General features: G+C 35.1%; 1 protein-coding gene across 5 annotated transcripts; it reads left to right on the plus strand.

The window, feature by feature from the left end:
* Positions 1-837: 837 nt before the first annotated feature.
* MAPK9 (mitogen-activated protein kinase 9) lies at positions 838-21,083 on the plus strand. 5 transcript variants are annotated; one of them, XM_082006435.1, is made up of 11 exons: positions 838-1,688; positions 6,502-6,631; positions 7,804-7,862; positions 8,906-9,044; positions 11,214-11,379; positions 12,383-12,454; positions 16,457-16,639; positions 17,550-17,674; positions 18,179-18,242; positions 19,820-19,895; positions 20,651-21,083. In XM_082006435.1, the coding sequence occupies exons 1-11, from the start codon at positions 1,567-1,569 to the stop codon at positions 20,796-20,798; spliced, it is 1,284 nt and encodes a 427-aa protein (XP_081862561.1). In that variant the 5' UTR covers positions 838-1,566; the 3' UTR covers positions 20,799-21,083. The 5 variants fall into 5 exon arrangements, with proteins under 5 accessions (XP_081862561.1, XP_081862563.1, XP_081862560.1 ...); XM_082006437.1 differs by having other exon boundaries at positions 19,820-19,891; positions 20,656-21,083; XM_082006434.1 differs by lacking the exon at positions 12,383-12,454 and adding an exon at positions 12,682-12,753.
* The last annotated feature ends 2,467 nt before the right edge of the window (positions 21,084-23,550 follow it).

Below are 23,550 nucleotides of genomic sequence, written 5' to 3' on the forward strand. Positions count from 1 at the left end.
AAGTTGAATATCTACTTCTTAAAATGCTGCTTAGATTTTGAGAAACTTTAAGGTAAAGGGACTCTAGATATTTCTTGAGAGTCCCTTAAGACTGACCATTACCAGTTTAAAACCAGTCTTTATGAGGATTTGTAGGTCTTCCGCCTGTTTTACTTGCAGATTTCCTGGAGTTCATCTGCTTCCTTAAGCCATGGAAAAGATGCTGCTACCTTCCACGTGCACCTAGGAAGAGAGAGGTCCAAGTTCTAATTCTTGAAGCAAACAAAGGCTATTTGTGTGGCTCTATGCCCTTCTACGGCAGGCTTCTGGGTTGCTCTTGAGACTTTTCTGTTTTGCATTGGATCACAAATATTCTGTAGGCCAGCAAAGAGAGAGACTAGCTGCTCGCTAAAACAGACATTGTACAGGCCGGTGGTTAGGACAGCTGCTCTGGGGGAAGGTGATCTGCTTTCATTTCCTGTTTCAAGGAACACTTGGCTGTGCCATTTACTCTGGGCTGTAATGACACTATCTGTCATAGTGAATGTGAAATTAAAAATGGGATAATTTGACAGAGATGTCTTCAGTAATTACTGACGTAAATTGCCTTGTAAGGTTTGGAAGAGGGAAAGAAGCACAGGAAAACTGGAGCGCTGTACTCTCATTACTGCAGCGCTTTAGAGCTAAAGAGGTTTAGTCCATTACCTTGCTCTCCGATCTAATTACCTACTTCTAGTTCATTCTTGGCAGATGGATATAACTTATCCTCTATTATGGCATGAAAGACTCCTTCAAACTATAGCACAAAACTCTTAATTCTTGTAGGACTATAACTACACTAACTGATAGCACGGGATGTTATGGTGTATTTAAACTGGGAGGGAGGATGGGTTGTGATAGGTATGGATCAGGGAAAGGTTACCTGGCAGAGGTGAGGAGGCAGAGACCTGCTTGAAATTACCTACTAAACTAGGTTGAAAGGAATGTTGGAGAAACTGCAGCAGCCATAGAGATTTTGGGGGCAGTTGTTTTATTTCAAACCTGTCTTGCAGTTGTAATCAAGTCTTAAAACCCTGTTTCTTTCTCTGTGGACTCCATGGGTTTCTGCTGTTGCTTTTTTCTGTGTTATCAGTGTTTGAAAGACATCATTTATTTTTTTTTTTCTGTAATGCAGAAATTAATACAGTCCTAGCACACAGTAGTAATTCTAAGTTAGGCAGTATCTTTCAAGGAATAGTGAGTTGTTGGATTTGGTTGGTTTTATTTATTTTTACAGTTGTTTACTTAGCTGCTTTTTGTTTTAGGGATTGGAATAGAAGCATGCATTTACTTAAAGCTGTGAAGGCTATAATTATTTGCTATCTGTCTGGAAGTATTTTTCACTAGAAGTGGTAATACACAAAGTTGAAAGACTACTTAATACTATGCTGTTGAAAAATTCATATGTATTAAAATATGTATAATGATATTTTCCATCTTGTCTGCCTGGAATTAGTAAGACATTGAACGTTTGTTTTCTTTCTTTTTCTTTAAGATCTTGAAAACTTTACCAGGTCCTTGAGAGAGAAAACTACATGACACTACACCATGAGTGACAGTAAATGTGATAGTGAGTTTTACAGTGTTCAAGTTGCAGATTCAACGTTCACTGTACTAAAACGTTACCAGCAATTGAAGCCCATAGGATCAGGGGCACAAGGCATTGTCTGGTGAGTAATAAATACTTTCTTTAAATGTAAAAAGCTATAAATATAAAACAAAATTAGAATGTGTTCCTGATAGAGGTGCCATAACATCAAATACAGATAATTTCTGTCTCTTGCTACAGGGTTATGGACTAAATAAATTCAAAACACCTGCTTGCTGTAGTCCATGTACAAAACTATTTTTTGTTTTGTTTTTAGGGGAAAATTAATATTTGCATAACTGCATAACTTAAAATGGTCAAATGAATTTCCTTCTCATTAACCACTTTATTTTTGTTTCTAGTTCTCACATTCCACATGTAGTTATGATATTGCAGTGTAAGGTATGACAATGCTATGGTGAGAGATTCTGGGTTTTACTCGTTTCTTCATCATGGCCCCCTTTCTTCCCCCCCTTTTATTCCCGATCACTCCTGTCCGTTTCTAGGAGCCATCAGTGCAGTGCCTTGCCATTAACTGGCAGGACGAGGCAGATCAGTGTCATTGTCACTCCATGGATTAACCAGAAAGGGATGCTGTGTGAGGGGTTGGGCTGGCCGGCTCTTCCTTGGTGTGTCACCTCAGCTATGTGTCCAGCCTCCACTGGCCCAGGACGTGAGAGTCGTTAGTCTGATCCTGAACCTTAGTCTCTTGTATGGCACCACACCTCTGGGCCAGCTAAAGGTAAACATTTTCAAATGTTTTTTAGACTGCAGCAATCCATTCTGCACAACTTAGTGCCAGTCCATATTTTGTTGGACAAAACTTACTTCATAACAATAGAAATGTTTATTGGTTTGTTTTTACAATTCCATACACAGGGCAGCAAACGGATATGCTCAAGAACTCTTTAACGTTAGACTTAATTACAACACGTGGTGGGTTGTTCGTGCCTTAAATCCAGTCTGCAGTTTCTGTTCATCTATAAATTCTGCAGAATAAGCGTGATGACTCGTGTATTGTGAGCAGCTCCTGCCCATGGTTTTTTTTGGCCTTTTCATAACTGTAATAAGTTATATACATAGGAAAAGAGCGCATTTTTGTGAGAAGTTGCCTTTATTTTTAAATTATTTAGATACCCTTATTGCCCTGCTAATAGATGAAAAATGAGCAAAATGCAAACAGAATTTTTCATTCTTCTTTAGTGGGTTGAGTGATGAGTGGATAGGCATACTAGAACTTGGTTATTAGTCTTTGGATAAGATTTAGTATAGTGCTTAGCATTTTCCAGGTATAAATATTCTTAAAGCTATGCTTGTTCTAGATGGCATGCAGGAATTTAGGGTGGCTGTAAATGTTCCTCCTTTCATTAGAACTAGTGCATTTCTAAACTATATATCTTAAACTAGGTGTCTGATTCAAAATGAAGTTAGGGTAGTGTGAAGGTCAACATTTTGGGAGAACTGATGATCTGTTATATTGACTTGTTTTGAGAATACTTGAGTTATGGAACAACAAAGTGAAAGATTGCTTAAATTTTCATCTTCCTGTGAAACATATGAAAACTATGTCCAAGTTGAAGAAGGGGCAAAATCTTAATTTCTCCTAAAATTCTTTATATTGCTGAAAGGAAAGATACAAAATACTACGATGTAAAACATAGAAAACTCAGTGTAAGATGAGTGCTATCCTGTTATGTTTGGCTGGAAAAATTGTCAAGTCATTAGTGTGACAAGCAGATGTGTGTCAGATGCTTTTTTATCGTCCAGTGTTTAACATAAAAATTAAGGAAGATATTTCTGGTGTTTTGTGTGTGGATTTTATTTTTTGGCGAGAAATTTTTAATACCACATGTGTCACTTTAGACCTTCCCCAGCTGAATTTTGCTATTTTTTTTTTTCCCTCAAAATATTAATGGGAAACTCCATGGGTATTGCTTCTGCTTAGTTTTCTCCTTGATATTAAAATGTAGGAAAATAGGTAGTTTTAAAAATATGTACTTGGGAAAAGTGATAAATGAAAGCTCTGGGAAGATGAAAAGTGAATTAGGTTGTTATGTAGAGGGTATTTCTAGCTCATGCTGCAAACAGGCTAGGAGAGAAATTGGATATACCTTTTGTATTTTTATATGCAAAGTACACTTTTATACCTGACTTACTGCACTTCTTTGTTCCTAAGTATAATACATTTGGAGTCTTAGAATATATTTAGGACCGAATAATCACTTGCACAAAATTATCCTTTTGAAATAATTTTTGTCTTCGGCTTCCTGACATCTTTTTTTTCCTTTCTTGTCCTTGATTTCCTAATTTCTCTAGTGAATCTGATTTTAATGTCCCAGCAAATTTCTTTTGTCCTGCAGTGCAGCAAACCCATGATCTTATAAATAGCACAGCTTTGACTGTGTTGATAACTTTACTTACAGTTACAGTTGAAGAAGCAGTCGGGATAAGCTTGTTACTATTTGCAATCTCCTGTTCAGACAGTAGGGAAAGAGTTTGTGAAGTGGAACTGGCGGAGCAAGAGTCCGTGGTAGTAGCATGTTGCAGTTCAAAGCAAAGGTCATTTGCCTACAGTGATTAAGTGTGATTTCCTACTATAATTTAGGTCATAATGTTTTGTTAATAATTTCATCATGTATGTGGTATTGCTACTCTTAATATTAAATGTTTGCTCAAGCTGCAAAACTACCATAAGTGCAGTGAAGACCCTACTACAATTAACTATGATCAAACTGGAATCGCTGCTATACAGTAGGATAGACATTGAGATTCTTCCCTGGTATCAAACGCTGAAATAATTTGTAGACATTCTGTTAGTCGTCAAGGTGATAATTCAGTAGACTGGCAAATCCGCTTTTTTCAAATCTGTGCCTGAAACAGTTGCCAGATGAAAAAATCTCTTTGAATTCAAATGAGCAGGGATGAGGAAAGAAATTTGACACCAATTACATCCACAATTTTTTTTCTTCATTTATGTAAAATTATGTGATATTTAGAAGTGTGGTCTTAGTGGTTATAGATGTTATATTCTGTCTTTTTTTATTGGTAAGTTAAATAAATGCATGCTCACACAATTTTCTACTGTGGGGTTGTTTGGTTTTTTTTTTAATTCAACCAGCCTGTTGATTTTTAAATTCTTCTCTTTGGATTGTGTAGGTAGCAGACAGCGCTTTTTTTTTTTTTAAGATGCAATGTCAGTCACTCCCATGTAGATGAGGAAAATAAGAGGTTCCAGTGGAGTTCTTCATATGTCCTCAGACTGAGCCTTGACATATACCTGATTTGTCAGATCACAAAGGGACATTTACCCTGAAAAAAAGGGACGTTTCCCCTAAAAATTGCTCCTTTGTCCACTGCTGACCTGTGATTGACTTGAACAGCTAATTCATGAATTCATGCAGACCCTGTTGGTTATTGATTTTTATACTAATTCCCAGGTTTAAACTCATTAACATATACAAAACTCTAATTTACATACAGTGTCTTCTAGGTGAAGTGAATAATGAAATATCAGTGCTTTCATATTTGTGAGAAAAATAATTTCTCCAGCTGTCTGGCTACTTGCCTTCCTCCCACTTTGTTATTTGTTTTGCACAGACCTAAAGGCTTTAAATCTGAGAATGATCGTATCATTGAATAATGACTTGCGTCTTTCACAGAACTAAGTTGAAATAAATGCTAGCAAGCCTTTAGTGCAAATGGCACATTGATTCAAATTTGGGACATACCTCCAAGAAATCACATAATCTCATGAGTGAACCCTGCTTTCTGGTGCTGTTGCTTTTTCCAGTAGGGAAAGCAGTGATTTGATGCTGGTAAACTTCATGTAAATTGAGTATTGTTGTTATCACAGAGGAGCTGTACATTTTTAAGAGTACTATAATATGATGGTCCTTTTAAGTCTGGTGGTGTACTATCTTGATGAGATAGGGAAGGAGCTCACAAAGAGCTTAAATGTGCTTGTAAAATATATGTGAATGAAAATTATTTTCTACCCTATGAAAGTAGCGTTAAATGGAAATGTGGGAATCCTTATTTAAAACTGGAACTATTTAAAGATTGGGAATCTAGCGTAGTTTGTGGTATGAATTCACATGTATTTTGCTGAATAGTCTTTGTGTTTAATAATGAAGAATATTCCCATTTTAGTCTTGTCCTGGATATGCAGATAACTTAGCTTTAGATTCTTACAGCTATTAAAGCAAATTTACATCTGTACCTCAAACTGCAGAGGGAAGGAACAGGCACAACTGAAAAACAAAATAAATGTAATGGTTGTATTACTTTTAAACTTTTATATTGCTCCCTGCAGTTGTGAGTTTTCCATGTTTGGTTTGTTGGGGTTTTTTTCCAAAACCAGATGTTGAATGTGATTTTTATGCTAGGCACTACAATTGTTTATAATTGTAAACATACAGGAGAGTATTGATACCTGCTGAATGGATCCTGAAGACATGATTGCAACTCTCCTTTTAGCAAAGAGAAATTTTTATTGCAAATACTAAATGATTGTCAGTCAGCAACAGTGTCCAAAAAAAACCACTCCAAAAATACAGATTAGGCAACTGAATGCTTCTTGATTTCAAATAAGCTTAAAGTATTTTTAGATCTTGCAATTTTGAATGTGAGTTTTGATTCAGCAGATTCAGTTTTAAGACAGAAAGAGGGCAGGAAGACTTCTGATGAGTGTCAATGGTTTGTTTCACCTATTTTTATTTATTAAAGGATGTGTAAATTTTAAAGGATGTAATTTCTAAATGAGAATTAGATTAAGTTAGTATAAAAAGCTTTGTCTCAAATCTTGATTTATTTCCTCACTCCCATCTCCCTTTTGCCCCCCTCCTTTCCTTCAAACAGACTTCAACTTAAGTTGTTTGTCTTTTGAAAACTTCTAGTGCTGCATTTGATACAGTCCTTGGAATAAATGTTGCTGTAAAGAAGCTGAGTCGTCCCTTTCAGAATCAAACCCACGCAAAAAGAGCTTACAGAGAGCTTGTTCTTTTAAAATGTGTCAATCATAAAAATGTAAGTTTGGCTTTATATTTCTCTCTGTCATTACTGTAAGTTGTCTAAAAAGCTCAGGATTTGCTCTTTTACTTGCTGTTAGTAACCAAAGTAATGAAAAAATAGTGAGAGAAAGACTGGAAGGATCTGTTATGGGTAATGTAGTTCTCCACAATGTATGGTTAAGTTCTTGGGTGAGCTGTTTGGAGTATGAAGTACCAGGAGGAGGAGGTTTTTGCTGCGTTGTTGGTATAGGTTTACCATCAGTGTCAGCTTTACAGAGCTGGCCTTGCTGTACTGCAGAAAAGCCTGTTTGGCAGTGGGTTTGTTTGTGGGTTTGGCTCTTGTAACTGCACTGTAGTTAAATCTTCTGAGCCTAGACAAGATTTTTATTAAATACAGTGTTTAACTGGTGGGGTTTGCAGGGGTGCAGTCTGTCTAACAGTTTATTAGTAAACAGAAGTGGTATACTATGGACAATACATATATATTTTTAAATCTTTGAACCTTCTAAAATAATAAGCCTTAATGTCAATACTTCAGTGTTCAAGTACAAGAATATAAGGTTTATGTGACTGTTAGATTCTGATACTAACATGAACTAGAGACATTGCTGATCATTGAAGTTGTGCATTCAGGTCTTAAACTTCCTGCAGTCAATTAGCCTTTTAGGATTGATTTTCAAGCAAGCTTTTCATGTAGTCCAGAAGTAGCAGAATAAAAGCAAGGTCGTTATTAAGGATGGCAGTACAGTAATTTTAGCAGTTCTTCTGGAAATAGTACATCATAATCTAAGTTTAATGGGATGGCGTGGGGCACCTCTGTGTACATGTTGTTGGACAGCCTTGGTTAAAATTCCTTGCACAACATGTGATTTAAAATAAGAGATTATTATTTATGGGGAAAAAATGGGATATATTTCAGGCACAGGGGAGGGAGATTGGTGTCATATAACTTTAAAAAGAAAAAAGTGGTTTTGTCCTGTCTTAGTTCCTTTGGCATACATGCTGCAGTTTTGAACTATTTCTGAATTGGCAGTTTTTCAGCACATGTGAATTAAATGAAGCCAAGTAACATTCAAATTGTATATAGTAACAGTGTGCATTTAGTTTTGAATAGTAGCTTCTGCAATAGTGGATTTTTATGTGAATTAAAGTGGAAGCTTCTTCTAATGCTTATTTTTTATTTTATAGATAATTAGTTTATTAAATGTATTTACACCACAGAAGTCACTAGAAGAATTTCAGGATGTGTAAGTACTAGATTTTTCTTTTACTTTTCCTGACAAATACTTGCCTAAGCCCTGGAGCTGTATTTCCAGTATCCTACAGACTTCACGCTTTGAAAATAGAGGGTAGCTAAAACCTGAATTTAGCCTTTAATTGGTCTGTATTTCAAATTTCTTTAAGAAAGACCAAAAACGTTGTTTCACTACATGCATAAGATGGAAATGGGAAATAAAAAAAGGTTATTTACCTTTTATTCATCTGTCTGCCATAATTTGCTCATTGTATACGCATCTGTTTTGTGCGCATCGTCCTTTAGCTAAATGAGTCACCTCAGAATAACAACTTGGCCTGGATGACCTGATACCATTTTTCTGCCATACCAGTCACATCAGCACAACAGTATTTTTGGCCTCAATTAAGAACTGAATATATTTTCTTTTTTTATGCAAGCTATGTCAGTCTAGAAAGGATTCATGGTGATTTAATTGGTGGGGTATTCATAGGTTCCAGTGAATATGCTGTTGTGGTTTGTGAATGGGCTTCTCAAGTAAACGGGGAAGTGTGTGTGTCTGAAGTGGATAAACAGATGATATTTTAAGTTGAAAATTAATAATTCCTTCTTAGTTCTTACTTGCTTTTCTTAATTTTCTTATTTTTTTTAATTAAAATACTGTGAAAGGAAGCATCGTTTTTTGAAACATTGCAATATCTGTGATTTCTGTGTCAACTTCAGACAATTTTTCATGCTGCATAAACTCAGCATTGTTCTTCTGCATTGCTGTTTATAAAACTGGACGAATTCTGATCTCTTGTGATGGACTATTGAACACTTAATTTTTAATAGTAAGACTATTATATAGATATAGATATATTATATTATATATGATACATTATATAGAATAGATAACTTTGAGACTGTGGTCATGCATAATTTTTTTTTTAATCATAAGCTTTTGACACTTATGTTAGCAAAGTAGTTGACTTTTATTAAACATCTGTCATGCTAAGCTTAAACCTGATGCGAAAAGTAAGACTTCAATTTTCTTAATGCTTTCTTGTGCTTTAGATATTTGGTTATGGAGCTGATGGATGCAAATTTGTGCCAGGTTATTCATATGGAATTGGATCATGAGAGAATGTCTTACCTTCTTTACCAAATGCTATGTGGTATCAAACATCTCCACTCAGCTGGTATCATCCACAGAGTAGGTAGTATTACATCATTAACAATACTTCCACAGATGTTGTTATGAAACAGGGGGATGGGAGAGGAGGCAAGGGGTAGTTATTTTGTAAGTTTATATTTCCTTCACACATAAGAATATTATTAAACCTGAAGATTGTTTTTAGTTCAAAGATAAAATCTGTATTGTAAGTAGATCTTAAATCACGTTAGCTCTGTGGATTTAACTAATGCTGAACTGATTAAAAAATAAAACATGAGTATCTGTGGACCCTTCAAATTAATAAAGAATGAGTCTTTAAAATGTAATATTTACCTCTTAAATATCTATATCCTTGGAGATATTTAAAAGCCATCTGGACATGGTCCTGGGCAACTGGCTGTAGGTAGCCCTGCTTGAGCAGGGGAGGTTGAACCAGATGACCTCCAGAGGTCCTTTCCAACCAATCATTCTGTGATTCTGAAAAATAAAGCTCATGTAAATGATCAGAATTTCAAAGTCCTGTGCAGACTCCATATAGGTCTCTGCTTCTGTTGTTCTGCTGCTGCACTTTTTAAATTTTTTTTTTATTTATTTCATGACTAGTCTGTTTGGTTCTGCTTGTTTTCTTTCCGGTTCCTTTCCTTTTCTTCCCCTACTTCCTGGACATACTTACCTTTTATATTTCTTTCTTTTTTTGCCTGGTAGCTGAAAACTCTGTCCAGATCTGGTTTAATGTGGGTTTTTTTGTTTATGTTCAATCCATAAACATAATTGAGAAGCTGTATAAATTACAAGAGATCTACTTCCTTACTTTGCTGAAAAAAATCTACCGTGAAAATCCTGTGGTACTAGCAAGGAGTTATATATAGTTAGCTTAAGTCTGTATTGAGATTGTCTTGGTACTGGGCTTTCCTAAAATTATGGAGTGAGGTGTGTAAGAGAGTGAAGCAGGGAGGGCTGGAACTCCAGCTGAACTCCACCTGACATGTTGACTGTGACTTGGAGCTAAAGAGGAGACAGTATTTGCTGAGAAATTTGAGCTCATCGGAGCTAACAGAGCGATCAGCAGAAGTGATAAGGTTGATGAAGAAAACGGGCAATGAGAGGAACCGCACTATGAATAGCTAAACAGAAGTGTGAAGTTGAGCATTAGTTTGGGACCAAAACAACATTACCCTTCTGGAGTGGAAACTCTTGATTAATGAGAGATTTGATTTTGAAAAGAAACCAGTCTAGGAAAGGAACAGAGCTGGGATAGTTCAGGAGGAATAGAATAGTAGAAATTATATCTAGAAATTACTCAAAGAGTCTGTGACCAGAGTAAATTCAATAGTGTTCTCCAAATTTATTGCCTTCCTGAAACATGCAAACCCACGTGAACTATTTGCATGCCCCCGTGTCCTTTAAGAGAAAGACATCTGTACCTGATAACATGATTCGTGTGGTTGAAACTAAGTCAAGCATTTGAGCAGAATTAAAAGTACATCTAATTTGACTGCTTCTGATAATTTGTGAAAAAAACCCCAATTATTCTAGTTTTTCCTAACTGTATTCCTTTGGGTGCAATAATGACTGTTCCCATGAGGCATATCTCCTGAAGTATTTTATTTTTCTCCTCACTTGTTGGGTAACTTTGTGTTTTCACTATGTCCTACTACTGTGAAATTTGCTAATCGCTGTAATGCAAGTGGCTTATGTGTCATTAACAAATGCACTTATTTAATTGTCATTAACAAATGCACTTATTAATGCTTTGTGTGTTAGGATACTCCTTTTCCTACAGATACTTGACTAATTCATGATGTTGTCTTTAGGATCTGTGCCCTAATAATGACAGTATTTCAACAGTCTCCTTTATCATGCAACTATTCATACCCAAAATAGGTCCACTTAATGTGTTAAAGGAAGCAGACAGATGTACACATTGTGCCTGTATACAGACCGTTATGTAACTGGCTATGCTGTCACTGTACAACTGGGTAAAATAAGACTCTGCAGACAAGTTTGATTTTGGTTTTCCCTGAATTTGAGTACTTAGCTGTGCAGCATTTAACTTGTCTCTAGTCTGTGTCTAAATAAGCAGATACATCAGGGCAGGAACATGCAGTTGTTAATGAAGTGAACTGGTGGCATGTATTGACTGTGGAGGGGTGTGTGTGTATTATTCTGTATGTTGATCCTTCCTTAACTGAAGTAATTTCTTGTTAGGATTTGAAACCCAGCAACATAGTAGTAAAATCAGATTGTACGCTCAAAATCCTTGATTTTGGACTGGCAAGAACAGCATGTACTAACTTTATGATGACTCCATATGTAGTAACACGGTATTACAGAGCACCAGAGGTTATCCTTGGGATGGGATATAAAGAGAATGGTAAGTTGCTGGAGTAACGCTTTAAATCTTTTGTCTAAAGCCTATCTGTCTCAGAATATAGCAGCTTTGAAAGGGGGAGGGCGGGCTGGTTTCCTCCTGCCATGTTTGTTGTTTAAGTATGTTAATCATGGTATTGGAAATACCAAAATTACACTGTAAAAATTTTGGAGAATATAATAGTTTTCTGATCTGTGTGCCTATCTCCATTTAACATATACTGTTCCCTCTCTGCTGCTATTGTTATATCTTTTCATGTGTTGTCTTGTTGCCTTTTTTTATTCTACAAAAAAGTGTTGAGACGTGCTGGATGATATTAAAAAACCCCCAAACCATCACTATGTAAACAATAAACCCTTTTATCAATGTGATTTTATTCTGAAGCATCTTCTTTCAACAGTCTGTCCCCTTTTGCATCTCTGATTATTAAAATCTGTTTCAGATCCCCATCATAAACCATGTCTTACACTCTCTTAAATCTGCATAGCATTCAGAGAGGCTGGGTGTTATGTTATTAAAAACAACACAGCTATAATATATTGTACGTTCAACTGACAAAATTGCTGGCAAGGAGATTGTCCTTGACTGGCGTTACTGGAGGTTTTACCTGCTGATTTTTACTAGCTGTGGAGTAATATGCTGCCTCCTCTGGACTTCTATGCTAGTACATCTTTTTGCCTTATTGCAGGGGTTGGGGATACCATGCTTTTTGTGTATGTGTAACTTTGGCTGTGTAAAACAAGGGACTCGCAGGACCTTGCTGTGCCACAGATAATGTAAAAAAAAAAAAAAACCAAACCCTTTCATTAATGCTCAAGGCAGCTTGTCATACAGCAAGTGCTGTCATGGATCAGAACTATAGAACAGTAGAGGCTGTTCTGGATGGGACAAAAAATAAATTATCTGCAGGACTGTAGGAATACAGTGTGAGCGCAGAAATAAATAATTGTGGTATTTAAAAAAACCTCTTTAATCTTTTGTCCTTGTTGCACCTAACATATGATAGTGGATATCTGGTCTGTTGGGTGCATTATGGCAGAAATGGTCCTCCATAAAGTCCTGTTCCCAGGAAGAGATTGTATCCTTCACGGTCGTTTCAGAAATGCAAACACTGATTATATTTTACAACATGCTAATAACAAAATGTAGCAACAGTCAGTTGGTGTTGATATGATTGAAAATTCATGTTACCAATTTGGTTTTTCACATTGTTGTGTTTTATTGTAGATGCTAGATGTTTTTGTTTGTTTTCCTCACTTTTGTTCATGATACTTCATAATTTGATCATTTCATTTTTACTTTCAGTTGATATCTGGTCAGTTGGGTGCATCATGGGAGAATTGGTGAAAGGTTGTGTGATATTCCAAGGCACTGATCGTATCCTTCCCTAGTCATCCTTGAATCCCATTCCACTTCCAACAGAAACACAATTATTTTGATCTGTATAAAAGCATAAACAATATTTTCAATAATATGTTTTAATAGATCTACTGTACTATTTGAAATTAGTGTCATTAAACAAATTGTCGAGCTTTCCATTTTATTTTCTTAGTAGACTATATTTAATGTAACTTGTACTGGTTGAATCCATAGAATTTATATTAAGAGCTTCATCTTTTGTAGCTTAAAGGATACCGTTAGGTTTAAAAAATAAATAGCAGTTAAGTATATTTTCTTACTTTTGTTCTTTGTAGATGTGTTATAAGCAAAAGCCTACAAAGTTACTTTTTACTATGCATGGATTTTGCTTACTATTTGTTTGAGCAGTAGACTCATTTTTTTTATTGTACAACTTTTTTGAGTTTCAGTCAGATTTTTTTCTTGCTTATTATCACTGGCTGGGCAGCAGTGTCCTAACTGCAAGCACACTGTATGAGAGATTATTTTTTTTTTATTACTATTATTTAATATAGAAAGAGAAACTTTATTTTTGGAGTTTTTTCATTCTATGAAAATGTTTTTTTTGGCTTGCTTTTTCTATGAGATTTGTTATTCCTCCATTTCTCCTGCCAATATTTTTGACCCAGATTTGTCTTCATAAAGTTCTGCTTTCCTGTATGATAGTAACTGTAAGAACTTTTACTGTATTAAAAATAAACAAACCCCTCATATATATGTTTTCATGCCTTAGAGATTGAAAATCTCAATAATACATCACTGGATCACAAACAAGTCTTTACACTGTATTGAGTGAACAGAAGTGATCATTTAATAAAGTAAATGTTCTTTGAAGATTTTGATGTATTTCAAAATATTTCCCTAGAAACAAGATTTAAAACATTTCAGTCATTATCAAGTTCCAATTATAAAAAAATCAGAGGAAAACTACTTTCATCCTTTATAAATAATCTTACAAAGTAGTAGGACTAGACATTCAAAATTGATCAGTAAGTAAATAGAATCCAGATGATGCCGTTAAATCACAATTGCCAGTTATGGCTGTAGGTCATAAGAAGCTATAGCTACTTGTGGTCCAAGGTCTTGAAGAAAGTATAATATTTTTGCTCGTCAACAAGGAAAAGTTGAGTCCACCACTAAAAATGCCAGGTGCATGTTCACAGATACCTACGTATCTTATAAAGAAGGACTTCAAATTTTAATGCTAAATACCATGACACTAATCTTCAGCAGTTGATCATGCATTATTTATTAGTACAAATGATTAATTGTTAAATAAGTCTTTTTGTTTTCCACCTTTCTTCCTTTCTATACTTATTGTTTTGCCTTTTAAAGCCTTCAGACCAACCTAACACAATTCTTCATGTATGTTATGTGTCTTTCACCTGCATGTTAGCATGGGCTATTTTGATGTATTCATGAATAAATGAAGGAAATTTTGTCCATACCTGTTGAATATGCAAGTTATCATTTGTGGTTCTCTGGAGTCACTGAAGCTCCACCAGTCTGTTTCAAGGAGTCTCTTCCTGCAGTATCTTATCGGAGTGCATAGCTGTGCTTACAGGGTTTTTTTACTTCTTTTAAGACTTTGTTCTCTTTAATATGAAATACTGATAACTGTTCACGGTGTCGAAACTTTTCCTGATAACTGCTTCAGTCAGGTTGTCACTTTCCTTTACCTTTAGCTGCAGGATTGTTTTGACAGTGTGGTTTATGGGCGATGCTGGTGCGCATGTGTGGTGGGAAAAATCATGCTTTATTGTGATTGTAATAAGGACCCTGCTTTCAACTTCTATTCTTCAGAGTCCCAAAAAGGAGGAAGATGTACTTGGCATGTGCTAAACTTCTGGTTGCTTTTGACCCTGGGGTCACTAGAACAAGAAGGGTAGTTTTGCCTGCAGGTGGCAAGGTTATTCATGTGGTATGCTCTGCATGCTTTACATTGAAATTAAGTTTTTCTGCCCTTTGGGTTTCTGATAAGAGGCTTAGCTTATTTCAAGTCCAACCCTATATTGGGGATTTTTTTTTTTTTTTTCAGTTTTCGATATCTGTAAAGCACTTTGAAGCAATCCAACTGAGACACATTGTTTTTTTCCAGTTTTTAATTACTAAAGTGGGATAGGTCATTAAGTTTTTCTGCCCTCCCCCAGTACTCTGAGACCACAATAGACTGGACTCTAATTTTTGATTAGCTGACTAACCAGACTGCTGTTACTCAAAGAAAAAGCATCTTCTTGAATCTAGATTGGTGGAGAGATCTCAAAAATCAGTTTTCCAGCTAGGAACAAAATTTCCTGATGTATGTCAAAATTTTCTTTGTATGTACTTTGTTTTAGCATGAGAGTTAACAATATTGACTTCTTAATTTTGATTGATTTTAATACAGTTTTTCCATTGGAATGTATTCAATAAGCAAATATAATTTTCAGGTTTTTTATCAGAAGTCTAAAGTCTTAGTGTGAAGCAGTGAGTATACTTATATTTCTAGTTGTGTTCTTGTCACACTAACTGAAATAAAAGCATCTCGGTATTTTTTTTAAATGCATCTTAATTCAAAGTGCAGCAAATTTGTTTTGTTACAAAATCTGTCTATGAGACTGGGTAGGTTGAAGTGCTAGATTATGAATTTAGCTATGAATGTTTGCAAGGTCAATGGTTAGACTGCTGGAATTGCACATCTTTTATGAGGAAAAACTGTAACGTGTAAATCTGAGTAAGCTTAAATATCAGGAATAGTAATTAAGTGTCGTCTTAATGTGATAAATGAGCTTTGTTATCTTGACTAGGCTTATTCAGAGCGGATTCTGGTATCTCTGTAACAAGTGTCACCATGTCTAGGGGAAGTGCCTTCATTTGAAAGAGGGAGAAGGGACAGTCCAGAAGAAACATGAGGCTCAATTTCAACTTGCGGCTTGTGAATGCAATTCCTGCAAAATGCTTAAATTCTGAAGAACAGAGTAGTCTTTGAGTATTACCACAGTTGATACACTTAAACAAAAGAACCTGCTATAATAACCTATAGGAATCTGGACTCGCTGCTCAGAACTTCTTTGAACCTTTTCTGAAGTCAAAAATTAAAAAAAAAACAAACCAAACAACAACAACAAAAACCAACAACAAAACCCCCCAACCATCCAAACAGACTGGCCCCCCAAAATGCTACAACCCAAAGCCTCACTTCCTTGGGAGAGAGGCACAAAATTCTTTACTTTGAATGACACGTATTTCTGCTTTAGGTTTTTTTTCATGTATTTTTTGCTATCTTCAAGAATCTTCAGTGTTGATGGTATTATGTTGTACTTCAGAAGATTCAACGGCAGCCTTTCTTTTCTGTCCTTATAGTTGTTTTGCTATGGATACAATTGCCAAATGAAGCTTCTTTTGGACTCCAAAATTATTGCTTTCAATACTAGCCTATAGATAATAATTATCAAAAGATATTTAAGCATAATGCATTGTGTAGCACTTCTAGCCTGTCCTTAAGATGACAAAATCTGAATCTTATTTTTATGTCAAGCTAGCTTTTTGCATGGCAGCTCAGAATACTGTTGATGCTAGAATGAAGTTCATATTTGTGTCCTTTGTTCAAGTTTTCATTAACTTTTCAGATTTCTTTAAGTGATATTTTTGTATAGTGCAGCCTTCAAATTCTTCAGCTGATTTTCCTAAAGATATGGTGCAGATATTGATCAATGGAATAAAGTTATTGAACAATTAGGAACACCATCAGCAGACTTCATGAAGAAACTACAGCCTACAGTGAGGAATTATGTAGAAAACAGGCCAAAATATCCTGGTATTAAATTTGAAGAGCTTTTCCCAGACTGGATATTTCCATCAGAATCTGATCGTGACAAGTTAAAAAGTAAGGCGAGTTTTTTTCTCTTTTAAAAAAAGATGTTAATTTAAAATGTCTGCAGTACACTAATTAAAAAGAACTACTATAAAATCTTTATTGCAATAGGTGTCAACATTAGAAGCTGCATACCTTCTTTTTTGTTCATTTGTGACATGTCCTGGAATCCTAATAGTAGTCATTAAATACAGACCTATTTCCCTGTCCCCAGTATTCTATTTAATTCTCTTAATTGTAATCTATTGAATAATGTCTGTTGCTTAAATGTTCTCTGAAAGTAATACTTGTTATGGAGGTTATTTGTGTAATTATCTTTTTCTAGTTGATGTGTGCATATAATTGAGTTTTGCTATACTTTGACTTTAGATAATTACTGATAAAATGAAAAAACCTCACCTTATTATATTCTCTAGATGGTAAAATTTTTTGTAGGTTTTTATTTCAATATTACAGTGATCGTTCAGACCAAAAAGAAATGTCAGTGAAGTGCCATTGCGTCAATGGGTAGACAGTTATGGTGCAGTAACACCTTTAAAAGAAAAACTAATTTGATATTACAGACATTGGATCATTAGTGTATTTTTAAAAACTTATTAAAAATGTTTAGTGTGTTTTATGTTCAGTAGTTAGTGCCAAATAAATGTGAGCCATGTAACAGCAGAACTGTTCAAAATTGAGGTTGGTTGGTGTCAGCTGCAGGGTTTATTTTGGATAATAGTAAAATAACATTTACACTAAAGGGGTGGGACCTCATTAAAAAAAAAAAAAAGCTGTATAGGAAAGCTTGGCTTTGTGGGCCTGTTTTCAGAGTGAAATCTGTTACAGAGTATGTCCTATGTTCCCAGTATTAATTTTCTGTGTCAGACATTAAACACTACAGCTCTCTTACATGTATATTCTTTTCATTTTTACTTTCTAGCCAGTCAAGCTAGAGATTTATTATCAAAAATGCTTGTAGTAGATCCAGACAAGAGAATTTCTGTAGATGAAGCCTTACGTCATCCTTATATTACTGTCTGGTATGATCCAGCTGAAGCAGAAGCTGTAAGTTCACATTTAAAATAAATTTTGAGATACCAGTTTAATAACTTTAAAGAATACTTTCAGTTTTAGTCAAGAGCATGCTTTGCACTCATTCTTTGGCTAGCAAAAGTCATACATTAAGCCTTCAGATCAACATTGGTGGCAGAATCACCTGAAGAACAGCCACTGGGGTGGAGTTAATAGTTTCTTTTACTTTAGAGAATGAGTTGCCTATGTGGTGGTAATCTAGGGCTTTTTGAAGAGGGGATTTTCTCTAAGGCCCCATAAAGTGTTATAATGAGTTTAAATTTAGTTGATGCTTTTAAATAGCCTTTCAGTGGGAGGCAGGACTAAAAAGAAAATTCTGGTGGTGTAAAATGAATGTGCCTTTGAGGTATAGTGAATAGACTGCCAAGATGAGAGTAAGGAAATGTGAAAAAAGTTGTCATTTTTAGGTTTTTTAGTTATGATTGGTTGTGTTAATCTGATACAGTAGATACACTATAGACTTTCTATTCTTTGTAGCCTCCACCTCAAATCTATGATGCCCAATTGGAAGAAAGAGAACATGCAATTGAAGAATGGAAAGGTAAAAAGTGAGCATGATAAATGACATTTATTGTAACAGCTTGTTTTATTAATCCGTGGCTCGCAGTACCCATGTGCTGGATTGTGTAATTGACTGGAACCCACTATTCCGATTATGCAGTACTGCTTGTGGCAATATGAAGAGAAATCAATAAAGGATAAATGTTCTCTTTGGAGTGAAAAAATATATACATGCGTATATGTACATATATATGTAACATTCTGAAGTCTGTTCAACAAAATGCTGCAGTTCTCTGTTTTTTTTACTTTCCCTTCCTCTGAATATTTTGTTATTAAGTGTTCGTAATCTCAATAGTTTTTTTCTTGATAGAAAATTCTCTGAAAGAAACATGTGCCTCTTCTCAGTGTGCATTATTTAAGCCATATCTCTTGACAATATTTACTAATTCATTTGTTCCAGAGGTCGTAAATAGCAGAATAGTTTTTTTCTGTTTTTTTTTTTTCTCTCATTCTTTATTTATTGACCAACGAGGTTAAACTGTTGATGTAAACAAAAGAATGAATGGCCTTGTGGTATTGACATCAATTACACCATATAGTTTTAGTCAAAGACATTAAGTGGTGATGCAATTCATATTTTAAACATCTACCATCACAGGACCAAGGGTCATAGACATCTTTGACTACTTTGAAAGCTGCTTTTTTTTTTTTGTAAAATAGCTCTATAAATTTCAGGTACTGATTCTGGCTTATATATATTTTCTTTAGAGCATGTCTGCGCAGGTACGCTTCAAATTATTTTGGATTAATGCAAGGTGGAAAATTAAAATGGATCAGTTAAATCTAATTGAATCCATTTGTAAGTGTTGTTACTCAGAATTAGAGCCGTCTTTATTTAAATATTGTTACCGTTAGTTACATTAAGACTATGGGTACATACACAAGCTACTGTGAGTTAACTGAAGGTATAACTTAGTGTACCTGCTGCTCTGCAGCAGTCATAATCCTTTTGCTCTAGAAGGGGCCAAGGTAAGCCATCTTGCATGGACCGTACTACAGACATATCAAACAGGATAATGGATGCTCCTTTAAAGTTCTGATTTTTTTTGTTGTTGTTCAGGTGCCTGTATCCTAAGTTTGTTTAACCTGCTTCAGAATTTCTAGACTTTCCTCAATGTGTCCATGGAGATTGTTCCTTAAGAATAAAATTTGTGTATGTTTTTGTTATCCAAGTAAAATTTACACAGGGGTTATCCATATGTGTTTTTTTTAAACCCAAATCTGATTTAACTTTTTTTTTTTTGCTACAGTTAATATTAGTGCATCATAGGTGTACATAAAGTTTTGGGGTGGGATGGTTGTTAATTTTTAAATGGATAGCTATTCCATTTATAAAATATATATTGATTTTGGTACATGCTTAATGTCTTTCTGTGATGCATAAAGAACATCCACACAATTCTAATCATTGCTGTAGGCCTTTAAAACAAAAGTGGGGGGGAATAAATATCTCTACAGTTGTACCTTTAAGCATACGTGAATTGTATACAAATCCTCTGTGACCTTACAATTTTTTTTCTGTCTCTTCTCTCATTCCTCCCACCCTTCTCTCGTAAGAATTAATATACAAAGAAGTAATGGATTGGGAAGAAAGGAGCAAGAATGGTGTGGTAAAAGATCAGCCCTCAGGTTAGTCATTGTTTCAGTAGTTCTCCTGTAACTATGATAGATAGTGCTGATCTGTCGCACTAGTGAATGAAGAAATCCTGCTTCGTAATCCAGGTAGGCAACAGTTTTGCTGTTCAAGACTTCTTGATTCTGATCTGCCTTGGGAGATCCCTGTGCAGTAGTTTTTCATTGTTATGAAGCAAGTTGTAGGAAAACTTAAGAAGTCTTGTGTGCTCAACACCCTAAGCTGCCTTCTCCCGAAAGGGCTCAGTCATCAAATGAAATAATTGATAACATGTTATGTCACCTGTTCCATAGAGATTTTTTTATGCTGAACGCTTATTTTGTGGCTCTGTATGAATGGGTCCCTTTCATGCAGGGTTGAACATCAGTAGGGCTCCTTTAAAATAGTTATGCCCATCATCAAATCCTTGACATTTGCTGTTCTCTCGGTTTAGTAATTGCAATATTGTACTGTCTTTTATTAACTGTATTTATTAGATTTCTTGATACTTAGGTCATTATTCACATTATACATTGCCTTTTTTTTTTTTTCCCTCCTTCCTCGCCAGAGAGAAAGACAAATAAAATTCTCTTCTCTTAACGTGCATCTCGGGTTTTGAGTGCTAGGAAACTTAATGCTTGCTTTTCTACTGTTTATTAATTTCTTTATTTTCTAAGGATTTCTGTGGGGAAAGTGATGCTCAGAGCCTAGAAGTGTGGTTGTTTGTACCTGCAATATTGTCTCGCCTCAGATTTTATTATGTTTGGTTTACTTAGCACAGATGCAGCAGTGAATAGCAACACCAGTCCTTCCCAGTCATCATCTATCAATGACATTTCATCCATGTCAACAGAGCAAACATTGGCCTCAGATACAGACAGCAGCCTCGATGCCTTGACAGGACCCCTTGAAGGATGTCGATGATCAGCCAGGATTGCAGACTTGACTTTGGAAAAGAACTCTTGCTTCCATTGGGCCTGAATTGCTTCTAAGTTAATGGAACCAAGTAGAAAAACTCCATGTTCTGCATGTTCTGCTAAAGTAATGCCTGTTTTTTTTACTCAGTTGTTATGAAATTGCCTGCTTAATGTTGTCGAATGAAAGCAAATCAATGTCTGAAGAAAAAAAAAATTAAATTTAGACACTATTATAGGCTTTTCTTTGATTCAGCCTATTTCAGGTGAGCAGTTATAATAGACTTTTAGCAAATAACTCCTCTTAAGTGGGTTCATGAAACTTCAGTCCGAACTGTCAGGCTTCTGTGACACAATGGTTGTTTACATTTTAGTACAGTATTGCCTATTGGTAGGTTTTTTGAATGTATGGTCTCTACGAAGTTTGTTTTAATGTGTGACTGTGGCAGCTTGCTTTATTTAACGGCTGAAGTGTTGTATGTAAGTGTGAACTCACACATTGAATGCTCTCAGTACTACGTTTAAAGGGCAGTTATTCTTCCACGTAGCACTTTTTTTTTTTTTTTAATTGAGCCCTTTCTATCTTCACTTTCCAACAATTCTGTCTATATTCTTGTAGAAGAGATAAATGTGAAGTTTAAAGAATATAACGTTGTATTTCACCTATGAGTATGTGTCTATAACTTTTTCAGTTTTTTTAAATGTGGATGGAAGATCCAGTGGCTTAATTAAATCTTAAGGAAGGATGAGTGACTTATCTGTGACGCAGTGCCTGTTTAGAAGAGGAGAGTGCTGAAATGTTCTGTATTTTCTAGCGTGTGATACTGGTCCTTTAACGAACAGAGAAGGAAATAATATCTGTGATGCTCTTCATTCACTGCAAACTCCGATAAAAAGACAGACAAATTGGAGAGATTTGCAGCCTCAAAAAGAGCTGCGTAAAATGTTTTCCATTTATTTAATGGGTCCATTCCATCTAGTGAGTACTTAAAGAAATAAATACAGTAGTTTTGTGTCACTTGTAAATTAAGTATTTAGTTAACAGAGCTTAGCTTTATTCCCACCTTAGGAAAACCTCTCTATTTGTACTGAGGGAGGAAAATATATTTAATATATATATTCTAATAAACACAGTGTCAGGTAAGAGGAGGAGGTTATTTGCTGTTTTAATACAGGCTTATCAATGCAGTTTTCAGAGTCAGGTAATACAAACATTGCCTGTTACATTGCACAATATGTTGAATTAGAAAATGCATTTGCAGTAGAGTAGGGCTTAAATTACTTCATACTATACACTTGTGAATTTGTACATGTTCACTTTGAAGTGCACAGGTGTGAAATTTTGCTCAAGGGTCTTGTGTGTGCATGTGTGTGAGATTAAACTACATAAGAGTAATAGAGATGTACAAGATGAGGTAGACCACCACTTTCTAAAGGCACTATATTTAGCTGTTGATCCAGATACTCTTGACTTGAATATATAATTAGAACTTATAAAATACTGGTCCAGCCAGCCACTGCATTACTGGCATATTTCTCTTGTAAAGGAAAATTGTCCATTGTTTCTGACCTTAAAATTTGAAAAACATCAATTTCTCTTTATGCAAACATTACTTTTATATTAAACTTGGACCCTTTTTTAAAAGCTTAATTTGCTGTAGCAAAAATATTAAGGTTTTACAGTCCTAGGAGGTCAAAAAAAATTTAAACATTAACAAAGTACTTAATACGATGTTAACTTCAGAATCATCATTATCATCTAGAATCTTGGATTTTTAAAATTCTGTTTAATTGAATTGCAGGATATTGGGGTTTGGGTTTTTTCCTGTTGTTTGGTTTTAAACATATGGATCCCTTAGTTTATCTTTGGATACTGACAGTATATGTGAAATATTTTTAGTGCATTTTTGTCACTGGAAAAAACACTTTAAAATACCTGTTTACCATATAGAAGAACAGTACAGGTTGCTGTTCTTTTGCATTTTTTTAATCCTCATTATTTGTGTAAGTTAACATTATTGAAGACACCTATTAAAAATGAACATGAGTGATTCACTATGGAAATAACCTAGTGGATTTTAATTTTCAAGATTTTTAACTTTTTCAACTGAAGTTGCACTGTGCTATGTTCATTTTTAACAGTTACTGCTTTAGATGACTTAATGCAACAAGGATTTTTTTCATGTGTGTTGGATATTCACAGTTTATTTTTTCCGGTTGGACTTGGGCTGCTCAGAACAATGGGGGGTTGGACCAGGTGACCTCCATGTCTCTTCCAACCTAAATTGTTCTGTGATTCAAATTGTCTTACTTTTTTTTTTTAACAGAACTACCCTGTCTCCATGATTTGAACTGGTATCTAACCCTCTCCTAGTACATACTGTTAGCTTGAATATGTACTCTTGGAACAAAAAAACCCCTGAGATTAACTGCACTTATTTGTAAATCTTGTAGGAAAAGCTGTCTCATACCCTATTTTTTTTTTTAATGTCTTCTTGCTATGGCATACATTGAAGCTTAAAAATTTTAAAGAAATGTTGCTGCCTTCTGAGCATGAATGAAATGTCTGTGAATATTGTGGATTTTGATTCCAGTATAATTCAAAACCAAATTGTTTAATAACCTGAATGAACATCTATCTCAAGAAGACACATATGCAGATTATATACAGAAAAATACATGCAGAATAGATGCATGCTACAATTCCCATGCCATTTCAGTGTGCACATATAGACTGTAAATGCACTGCATGCAGATTATAT

This window comes from Phaethon aethereus (genome assembly GCF_964289735.1).
Source record: "Phaethon aethereus genome assembly, chromosome: 14".
Lineage (NCBI taxonomy): Eukaryota > Metazoa > Chordata > Aves > Phaethontiformes > Phaethontidae > Phaethon > Phaethon aethereus.

Bases quoted from the DNA above. Each gene is read 5' to 3' on its own strand.
- MAPK9 (XM_082006435.1), top strand. From the start codon at position 1,567: ATGAGTGACAGTAAATGTGATAGTGAGTTTTACAGTGTTCAAGTTGCA. The intron at 7,863-8,905 runs GTAAGTACTAGA...CTTGTGCTTTAG, and splicing joins CTAGAAGAATTTCAGGATGT to ATATTTGGTTATGGAGCTGA. The intron at 19,896-20,650 runs GTCATTGTTTCA...TGGTTTACTTAG, and splicing joins AAAGATCAGCCCTCAGGTTA to CACAGATGCAGCAGTGAATA.